Source organism: Petromyzon marinus, chromosome 3 (assembly GCF_048934315.1).
Source record: "Petromyzon marinus isolate PM22_M1 ecotype Great Lakes invasive population chromosome 3, UKy_Petmar_22M1.pri1.0, whole genome shotgun sequence".
In the NCBI taxonomy this organism is placed as follows: Eukaryota; Metazoa; Chordata; class Hyperoartia; order Petromyzontiformes; family Petromyzontidae; genus Petromyzon; species Petromyzon marinus.
Genome location: NC_133669.1, coordinates 15,245,567 through 15,256,702, shown reverse-complemented (window position 1 = coordinate 15,256,702; position 11,136 = coordinate 15,245,567). Strand labels below are relative to the sequence as shown.

The following is an 11,136-nucleotide window of genomic DNA, read 5'->3' as shown; positions in this document are numbered from 1 at the left end:
AAAACCATCACCTTGCCATACATAGCAGGGATCACCAAAAAGATTTCTAAAATCATGAGCAAACACAAGATCCAGGTTCGATTTAACACAGTACATAAAATTCGTGATTTGATCCCATCTGTGAAGGATGTGATCCCTGACATGCAATACCTCAGCATCTACAAACTAAGCTGTGTCTGCGGCAGTAGTTACATTGGGGAAACTAGGCAACGTCTCGGACCGTGTTCGTGAACATAAGGCAGATTCTGAAACACGGTAGGACCAATACCTCGGCCGTGGTTGATCATTGTTTTAATGCGGTGGGCTCACACAAAATTGATTTCTCTAAGACGAAGGTACTTTGAAAACCTACTGGCTATCAACAAAGATTCGTTCATGAAGCCATCCATATATAGACAGACAAAATTTCAACCGAGAAGATGGTTACAAACTCAGCAATCACTGGAAGGACGTTATTAACCAGTTTAAGTAATAACTGGCTGCAATGTTTCCATTTTCGACCTGGCAGCCCTTTAATTGGTGTAAGCCCACCACCAGCACCATCACGACCCGCGACTGCCATCATCTCTAGCAGCAATCTCCACTGCCACCAGCATAATTACCTGGCAGCACCACCCTACACACCGTTTTTAATCCCTTATATTGACATTAGCTACCCCGCCAATGCTGCTGAAAGCGAGGTGCAATAATTACCTGGCAGCCCTTTATTGGTGGAAACCCACCACCACCACCAGCATTGCCCACGACTACCATCATCGCTAGCACCGCCCGACATGCTGCTGGGGGACACCGTTTTAAATCCCTTAGGCTACACCCATTGAAACCTTTATAAAGTTTGCCTTGAGAGGCTAACCCCCTTTTCCTGATGACGACCGCTTGTGTTGCGATCGAAACGTCGTTGTTTTGTTTTCTTTGAACCTATCTACGTGACTTTACCGAAAGACCCAAAGAATATTAATTCCTGCAGTAATGAAAGCTTTACGACTTTATATTCCACTAGCAGGAAGTACCCTGGCTTTGCCTGGGGGGAAAAAAATACTTAAAAAATTGTCTTCGCTTAGAAAACATAACATATACACAAATACTAAGGTATTACAAAAGCCTGGCATTCCGTTTGTCCATTTGTCCGTCAACAAAATTATACGAGCTTTTCCGAAGGCCTGAATCAAAGTTATAGAAAGTGGGAGTAAAAAGTTGTTCCAAAAGGTTTCCAAAATTTGTAAAAACCCCCCCACCACCCAATATTTTGTAGGCATATATACCTCACCCTACACACAAGTCTGTAGTATCGACCGACTATAACAGTAACTGACTTTGCAGTAGTATCTACTTATAGCATATACCAACTATAGCACTAACTACTAACTCTATAGTATCTGACTAGCAGTATTTACTGACTATAGTCGTAACTACACACATTTGGGAAAAAGAAGACATAAGTTGGGGTGATGGGCAAGGCATGAAGTGTTGAGAAGCCCTCGGCAGGAGCTAAAAAAAGTGATTCCCTAGCCCATCCTGCAGCAGTATTTGTGCGGTCTCTGGCTTGTCTTGATGCAGGCTGCTGTAGTTTCTTCAGCCGGTGCTGCCGAGGTGCCTTCATTCTGTTTGCTGTTGAGAAAGCGCTGCTCCTCCACTGTTTGTTTAGCAGAGTTTTTTTTTCATTTTTTTCTTGTAAACAAAATGACCACCAAGTCTAACACTTAGCAAGTAAGTTTGCATTGCTAGGGGCAACCACAATTCCGCACATGCGCAGATGTGTGCGCTCAAAGTTATTATGATCAGCTTACATTGTTACAAATTGTAATTTCTTAGTTTAGATCGGGCAGGGGGGGGGGCTGTTTGTTTTAGGTGTACATTGTTGAAACGTAAACACAACAAATTTCGATTTAAAACGTCGTGAGAATATTATTGTGTTATTTTATTTTATCAATTTATTATTTTATTCTCATTCTACGTGACTTTACCGAAAGAACCAAAGAAGGTAAACACAACAGTTTGTCAGTTAATAGCATTACAAGTGTAGGGGATGTCAGAGCCATCCTCACACACTTGCACCACAATCTCCACTCAACATAGCACACCAAACACACGCGAATGCACTAGACGGGGGTCAAGGGTTAAAGGCCACTGACGTGAACCGCGCGTTCAAGGTGGCTTTGAGGAACGAGTGTGGCTGTGGTTTGAAGAATAAAGTGCCTAACCAGTCTCCCGATTCCTCTTCACAAGGATAGGCGTACACAGACAAAAAATTACTCAGAGAACATGAAATCTTTACAAATTGTTGACCTCGTGTTACAAATGGACAGATTCCATGATTTTGAGGTCTATCCTTTTGTTCAATGTTTTGCTCCCACATGGACACTCTTGTTCACTCCATGACAAAATGTAACAGCATAACATTTCCAGTTATCATATATAATCAACCCTTTGATTGGTGTGGTGTACGAATTTAAATTAGTCTAATGCATCATTACATGTTTCATACAGCTATACGTTCCCACTGCAGACCAGCAAAAACAAACACCTACGCAGACAATAAAGTTGAACTTTCCATCTTTATTTGCGCTGTACAACGCAATTTGTATTCACACACAAGCCGCGAGGTGTTGCATGGCAGGGTGTGCATTGGTGTTGGTGCGGCGGTGGGGGGGTGTGGTGAGGCTCGAGCGGTGGTGGCGCTCACACCGTTTCCTGTACAGGCGGCTCGTAGCCATCCCCGCGCTCCACCTTGGTGCTGCTCGCCGTCCCCTCAGCATCGCCCGCAGCGCCTGACGCAGGCTTTGCGGCCGTGCTGGCGGCACCCTCACCGTGCAGCTCCATCAGCTTTCCCACTGCACAAGCAAACGCCGACGCAGTTAATACAGCAGCAGCCTGGCCATTACGAGATACACTTCCTGTGTCACTAGTCTCAATGTGGATCAGAAATAGATATTTACAGATACAATGGAACAAAAGCTGAAAAATGCACAAAGGATCACAGACAGGTGCATGCTTGGAATTACACTCAAGGCAGGAAGAGGATTGTAGAACACACAAATTGCAGACATCATGCTGTAAAGTGGGCTTGGTCAAGACTACTACTGAAATGGAACGATGAGACCAGCTCAATACGCAGAGCTAAATGGATTGTTGCATCACTGGATTGTGAGACATGATGTGGGGAAGCCTTCACTCGGCAGTGGATAAAACATGGCTGATGATTTTAAATACTGTACTGTAATATTGCAATTACTACAATAAACTACAGAATATTATTAATGTTTCTGGAATGATGAATAAAAGTGGCGTGTGAATCAAGTGCCACATTTATTACTGCTTCAGCACACTGGTGTGTTTCAGAGTATTCTCACATTTAAATGGGTATGACGTTTCACTGGAGATTATTTCCAGCATCAATGGGTTGTTAATAGCTCAGATGGAGTAAAAGCACTTTCTGCTCCAGGGATCTGAAGTAGATATCATACCATTATTGGCAGACATGCATGTTATCTAATTCATAATTAGTTGATTGGTTATGATTGACAGGTTAGTGTAATACTTGCTAAATTAAGTGATTATCTTTATCTTGTTTTCACTGCCTGGTTTGTATAGTTATTATGTTCGTTCCATTGGTGCCAGCTGCAAAAATGGTGAAAAAATAAACATGCACCACCGTGTGTGCGTGTAAGATTTGATTTTAATTGATGAATCAATGTCTCATTTCACCCCTAAAACTCGCATTACTCTCATCACAATTTTGCACTTAAATATCACTGTGGAACCTTTAGCTGAAATACTTTTTCACTCATGTAAATCTCTCACCCTACCATATGAAATTGCAGGCTCAGGTCTATCACCACTCACACACGCTATCACTCTTTCTCCATGGGCACTCACAGTCAAGTTTGGGCTTCTTGAGCGTTTTCACTTTACAGATGTAGACGTCGTGCAGGGGGAAGGTCGACTGGCAAGCCTTCTCGATGTCCTTGCCAATACTGTCAGGAATCCTGCAAACGATACCACACAACAGCCTTTGTAAGCAAGCCCCTTTATCTCCCTTACCTGAGAGCACACAATCCCAAACTTTGTTTTCCCCCATACAGAGACCTGGTCATATATCATCCTCATTAATAACAATCCCAGTCCCCATTTCCCCAGCGGATGAGAGTCAATGCAAATTTCACCAAAGTTCTGTTCAAAATCCACATTAAATTCAGTATCCTATAGTTCTCCTATGCAGCTCCAGTAATTTGGAATTCACAGCGCAGACAGACGTTGCCCTGTCAAAATCTGAAAACCTTTCTCTTTGTTATTTTCCTAGCTTTCGAATGCTCTACACAGGGTCAATTTGTGCGCGATATATTTTGATTAATGAATATCATTGCAAGTGCCTGTCTCCCTTAAGCCGTTAAATCCAGGTCAACATTAAGGCATGCAGGATTGCCAAGGAGTTTGGCTGTGTGTCTGCAAGTGACTAGACAGAGTACGATCATACAAGGGTTGTCTGTACACGAGTATGTACACAGAGCAAGTGTGTACACGAGCTCACGTACACAGATGCACAAACACAAGGGTATGTGCGTGCATCACGCGTACGCTCAAAATAGAGAAACTCACAGCTTGTTGACCAGTTCCTTGAGGTCGTTGCTCTGCACCTCGCGTGTCATTATCTCCACCATCTTGCGGCGAATGGCGCGCACCTGCTGCCGCTGCGCGTATGCCGTCTTGCGGATCTGGTTTGAGCGCTTCTTGGTGAAGCCGATGCAGAAGAGGCGCAGGAGGTACCCGTCCGTTGTCTTCACGTCCACGTGTGCCTCGATCATGGTCTGAAGGAAAATCACGTGAAGTGAGGGACGTCACCCACAGCGACAATTATTGCTTATTTTCTCTCCCAGTTTCATTGCAATCGTACTTTTGAAGTGTCAGTGTGAAACTCTCGCAGCGCAGTGCATTACTTTTATGAGAATAGCCAAAAAGAAAATATGACTTTACTACACCCTACTTTCTGCTGTAATCTGCTCAAGACATTTGTCAAGTAAAGTTGTAATTTCTAATTCTCAGAGCTGAAAAATGCTACATTTGATATGTTTGAGTGTAATCAGTGGTTAGAATCAATTGAAACCACAATTTAACCATAGGCAGACTTATACATGTAGTTGTGCATGCTTATGAACCCACCTGCCACTTTTTGACCATGGAGCAGAGCTTGTCGCGCGTGAGGTCCATGCCATGGAAGTTGGTGAGGCAGCTCTTTCCCTGCACGTCTTCTACAATGAGCTTGAACTTACGGAACGCCACCTCATCGTTCTGCAGGTCGGCCAGGCTCGCTTCAAACACGCGGCCCTTCAGGCCGTCCGACGCGATGCCTGCGCACGCAGGCGTGTATGCAAGAAATGCAATTAGATACAGGAGACCCTTGAACATCGCGGATTTATCATTTGCGGTCTCCACCTATCGCGGGGCAACCTCTTTGTATATCAATGTAGCTATGGTGGCGGTTAGTTTTGGCCTTTCGTGGGTATATTGTACCTGTACCCGGAAGTACTGACACTGTGGTGTGGGGCAGGCGAGGGACACAAGGCAGTCAGTGGCACCTCAAGCTTTGCCGTGCAAGCATTTTGCAGATAGACTCCCCGTATAGTCTATTAACAGACTGTTGGAGGAAGTGCTGTTAGCAAGCAACTATGAAGGCCGGCACAGTACAGAAGGGGGTGGGTGGCAAGCACCACGCCCGGCCACCTTTGTCTCCCCAGTGGCGATGTTTACACACTGCACCAGGTACTCATCTGAGGCCGCACCTCGCGTGTCATTATCCAGGAGCGATTCAGATAATCGTCACTGGTGTTGGGTCTAAGTGGGAATTGAACTCGGGTCACCTGGTTATTAGCACAGTGCGAACTGTAGCACTACCGCTCCCCACTTGTGGACAAACATACATGCACACCCACTATCATTATCAGAATGTATTCAGTATATATACGATTTAGTCTAGGAATGTTTTTTTGTATCAGGTTTTTACATGTTTATTTCAATCACTTAGATGTTAGTTTATTTGGCATTTGAATTGTGGTTTTTGGTTTCTGTGTACCTCACCCCATTATTTAGGCAAGGATCAAGTATTGAATATCGCGGTTTTGGCTTTTGCGGCACTTCCCAAGAACATAACCCACCGCGATATTCCACGATCTCATGTATGTTAATATATTCGTAATAAATTTCAATCGTTAAATAATTTAGATGTTAATTTCCAACAAATACGTATTCAACCGCCTGCTTTGAATGTATACATGAACATGTTAGCGTGCATGTGTGTGTACCCAAACCGTGGTGTGCCAGCCAATTTGTGCACGTACATCAGCGAGTGTACAAGTCTGACTACAAGTCTAAAACTGAATTTGAATGCTTATTCGTACGAATGTGCAAGCCTGCATAACAGTAAGTAAAATGTGTGAGCATGTGTGCATTAGTTTATCTTGCTTACGTGTGCCCTGTGAGCGCGTGACGAGCGTCTTGCCCATGTTGCGGATGTTGAACATGGCTGGTGCCTTCACATCATACCAGTCCTTCTTGGAAAAGGGGTCCACACTGCGACAAAAGATACACTCGGTTTTAGACTGCTGGGGCAAGTCCTTTGAGCGAACACCTATAAAGGCCGGCACAGCATACAAAGGAGTTGATGGTTAGCACCACACCCAGCCGCCTATGTCTCCGAAGTAGTAGCATAAGGTGCTCATTTTAGGCGGTGCACCTCGGGACTGGTTCATAGAATCGGGACTGGTTCATAGAATCGTCACTGGCCTTAAGCGGGAATCGAACTCGGGTCACGGGGTTTGAGTTTGCTGCTCGGCGCGTTCAACCGCTAAACAACCAGTCCCCGCACTGTGACACACATGTACACATACATGGTCGAGGTACACACACACACGTCTCCCTTACAGCCTATAGGGGCATGAAGGTGCGAGATGAGTAGCACCTCATCAGGCAATCTTTATTGTGCATGAAGAATCCAGACTGTCTGGAGAATTCCCATGCAAACGCAGTAATGGTACTGCAGTTTAACCCGTAGGCTTTCGCGACCAATATCATCCATAATAGAGTTTTTTTGGGTTAGATCGCGTAAATCTGTCGTTAAAACCCGCCATGTTGTGGCTTCGCTCTCCAACACACCGGTGTGCTGTACTAGTGACGAATACAACCCTTACTAGTTGGCTGTGTCGGGTGGTGGCGGGTTTTAACGACACATTTATATATTTACGCGATCGAACCCAAAACACCTCTATTATGAATAGTACTGCACTTCAAGGTCTGCAGACACAAATAATCGATTTACTGTCTCAATACCATCTCCTTGCCACCTCAGCCCACATTGTTTGTAATTCTCTAGAATGTGACCCACTAACGCCGGTCTTCAAAGACCAGAGAGTGAGCTTCCACGCACGCCCACCTCTTGAAGTGCAGTACTCAGCCAAATGTTCGATGTCCTCCACAGCACGTCAAAACAATTCGTACTCGTGCGATTAAATCTATTACATTCACAATGCCACTGGATATTAAATACAGTACTGTAATTGTAACTTCAACGTTAATACATTAAACCGTAAGGTGCAATCCAATGTATAGCACACAGGTTATGATTGCGAATCGTATCGACATTACTCATGACTCCCAAGACCTGCATTTTCACCACCTGAAAAGAAATTGTACTTACATCGCGTTACAATTTGGGCCCGTAAATTAGTCAAAGAATCAAAACATTATCTAAAAATATTCGATCCCAATTATCAGTGAACTAGACACCGGTTAAATTTCGATTTAAAGCTTTCGTGACTGCAGGGATTCATCTTCATGGTTCTTTCGGTAAAGTCACGTAGACACCGGTTACTAGCAAGTCCCTCACCACCTCGTTTCATCACCCACGTGCAGCTCACTACATATACTGTATACAGTATAACAGGTCCTTGCAGGGTGGGCTGGTAGGAACATTGGAATTTTTTTTACACCCAACAGCACGAGATTTCACTTCTAAAGTATTGAAAGGGGACGGACACATTAATCTATTGCAGGCTGGTACACTCGGTTTACAACTTCGTTCCTACCAGTATAACTCGATGATTTAACACAATCCACTCAAACACAGCACAACCGCGCGGGGCACACTGCACTTCTTAACAGTACAAGTTTTACTTACAGCCACGTGCAATTATCCCCTACAGCCCCAGCACGGACGAGAGGCCCCCAACTCACGGCGATTACACCTTACGAAAACAAACAGCAATCTCATCGCCTAACTTCCAAACGCAGACCACTGATAGTTGAAAACCCTTCACACGTGCGGTGTAATTTACGACTTAATACAATGCACTCGAAAGCAAGATGTAGTTAACTAAATTAACAAAACACGCAATCACCCTTTTCACTGCATACAACTCACGAGGACCTCAACATAATTCATTACCTACTTCATTGCACCGAGTTATAATTTTATTAAAGTTAATCCAAAACAAGTAAATGAAGCACTCAAGTTTAAATTAGGGCCCAGTGCACACCCGACTCACCCAACAACCATAACACACACAGCCATAGCAACGTCACCATATCATGTGTCAATATTAACGTGACATTTTTCACTTCATTTATATTAACCATCGGCCGAGAGCAGACGAGCACTGGTGGAGGGGGGGGGGCGCATTGCCTTCGCCCCCCCACCTTCCCTCGTTCAATCCTGCACCGAGGCAAGGCCGGGACCCTGCGGCCTATCCCCCGCAATCCACCTCGCATCGCCTCCATCCGAAACCGCGGCGGCCAACGGAGCGGCGCGGCGCTCGGAAGGGATCCCCGCCGCCGTGTCCACCGCGTTATGAGGCACTTACATCTTCTTCTTGGCGCCCTTCTTGCCACCCTTGGTCAGACGCTTGTTCTTGCCGACCGCCATCGCGTCGCGCTTGAGAACCGGAAAGGGAGGTCGCGGGTAGCGCGCGCGGCCTTGTGGGTAGGGTAGAGGCGGGCGGGAGGGGGGCTGGGCTGGATGTGACGTCACTGAGCAGTGGCGACTGCTCGAGAGGGCGCCATCTTTGCAAGGGGAGGAGGTACTGTGTAGTACAGTACAGAGCGCCATCTTTCTAAGGGGAGGAAGTAACTGTATAATACAGTACTGGGCACCATCTTTGTATGGGGGGGAGGTACTGTACAGTGCCGTTTTGAGCGCCACCGTTGTAAGGGGAAGGTACTGTACAACACGATACAGGGGGCAATGTACCGTCAGTGCTGCTACTGTAAAGTACGGTGTGAAGAAGGCCCGCTTGCCCGAAACGTCGCCCATTATATATAGTTTTTTCAAGCCAGTGCAATTGACGAATGTGTCGATTATTTGGTGTAATCAATACGGTTAGAGGAGTAACGATTCCTCGATTAGAATCGCAATTGTACACGGGACACGCGGCATCGTGCACCTGGGGGATGCACCGAGCTTTCGACGCTTTACACGCGCGTGACCTCAAAGTGCACCTAGCCTGGCACAAGCGTCGTGGTGGCAGTCACCGCTACTGAGTGGAGAATGGTAGCCGCTGGTGTTGTTGTTGTATCGCGCTTCGAGAGCTGCAAGGAGTCGGGGCCCTCTAGCGAGGTAATTGGAGGTGAGGGTAGGCCAACGAATTCAAGGATAGAGTCTCAATTGAAATCGCGAACTCCGAACCGCTACTCAACGAATCGGGTGTGAAATATTATTCCTACGAACATTTGAACAAGTTCGTCAATACCACGGTGGCCTAAGAAAGGGGAAAAATATATAATAGGCGACGTTTCGGGCAATGGTCCTTGCTTTCATTACGTTGAATCTTGAAATAATCGCGGAGCCTCAACTCGTCTTCAGTAGGGTCGTGTCTCCGTTATGCAGACGTAGCTCCTTGCAAAAGATGTATATTTGGTGTTTGAACATCTTAACACCTGCTTTAATTCCTGAAAGGGTAAACGCGATTCTTATTTTTTTCCCCATGTTTGAGTCAATGGAGAGGCACGCACGATTACTTGTGGTATATCACTTTGCTGTTTATTGTCAATAAAAGGAGCTCACTTGTCCATCGTGAAATGCTTTCACTGCGCAAAATCGCGTCAACATGTTTGCACGTATCATTACTGTACACATTGCGTTACGTGTAATTAATATTTTGTCATGTATTATACATCATTGGGTAAATCGCACCCCACGTGTTTGTGAGTGTCTGATGCACCCTGAAGGGGATTTTTCGAGTAATTGAACATTTGCTGCCGAAAGACTCTACGACATCTATACTCTAGCCTGTATTTGAGGGGTGTAAACATATTGGGGGTCTCGATCACAAATAAATAAACGTCTAACATGCTTTTCGTGGTTACACAAAGGTTAGCTCGACTTAAATAATGTCCAGACCCCGCGAGTTTATTCCGTAGACATGAATTTCACACGCTCGCGAGATGCACACTCTCTGTTAAGTATGTCATCAAGTCGTGTGGCGATGTAAGTATCCCAGCAGCCTTGCATCAGTCTGCATGACAGCTCGTGATGAGGCTGAGGTGCACATCGCAGTGGGGTGCTCAGTTGCGGTGCCAAGGCCCTGGACGGCCACCAGCGTCATCACCCCCACCCACCCACCACGTGCCGCGGGCTGGGTTGCCATGGAGACTGCAGGCACACCCCCCCCCCCCTCCCTTAAACTTGTAGAGGGGATGGGGGGCACTGAAGGGGGTGAGGGGGGGGGCTGGGGGGGGACTAGGGGGGGGTGACACTGAAGGGGGTGGGGGGGGGACTGGGGGAGGGGGGTGCTGAAGGGAGTGAGGGCACGGGGGGGGGGGTGAGGGGGGTGAGGGGGGCACTGAAGGGGGGGACTGGGGGGGGGTGAGGGGGGAACTGGGGGGGTGACACTGAAGGGGTTGAGGGGGGGGACTAGGGGGGGTGACACTGAAGGGGGTGAGGTGTGGGGACTGGGGGGGGGGGTGAGGGGGGTGAGGGGGGCACTGAAGGGGGGGACTGGGGGGGGTGAGGGGGGGACTGGGGGGGTGACACTGAAGGGGTTGAGGGGGGGGACTAGGGGGGGTGACACTGAAGGGGGTGAGGGGGGACTGGGGGGGGGGTGACACAGAAGGGGGTGAGGGGGGTGACACAGAAGGGGGTGAGGGGTGGGG

General features: G+C 46.9%; 1 protein-coding gene across 1 annotated transcript; it reads right to left on the bottom strand.

Moving 5' to 3' along the window:
• Positions 1 to 2,536: 2,536 nt before the first annotated feature.
• Positions 2,537 to 9,004, bottom strand: RPS3A (ribosomal protein S3A). The gene is made up of 6 exons (XM_032975791.1): positions 8,850 to 9,004; positions 6,461 to 6,564; positions 5,158 to 5,345; positions 4,597 to 4,805; positions 3,877 to 3,986; positions 2,537 to 2,831 (listed from the first exon to the last, which is right to left on the bottom strand). The coding sequence occupies exons 1-6, from the start codon at positions 8,909 to 8,911 to the stop codon at positions 2,680 to 2,682; spliced, it is 825 nt and encodes a 274-aa protein (XP_032831682.1). The 5' UTR covers positions 8,912 to 9,004; the 3' UTR covers positions 2,537 to 2,679.
• Positions 9,005 to 11,136: the final 2,132 nt, after the last annotated feature.

Coding starts and splice junctions, on each gene's coding strand:
- RPS3A (XM_032975791.1), bottom strand. CDS start 8,911: ATGGCGGTCGGCAAGAACAAGCGTCTGACCAAGGGTGGCAAGAAGGGC. Junction 3,987..4,596: donor AAGGAACTGGTCAACAAGCT/GTGAGTTTCTCT, acceptor TATCGTTTGCAG/GATTCCTGACAGTATTGGCA. Junction 2,832..3,876: donor CAAGAAGCCCAAACTTGACT/GTGAGTGCCCAT, acceptor TTGCTTGTGCAG/TGGGAAAGCTGATGGAGCTG.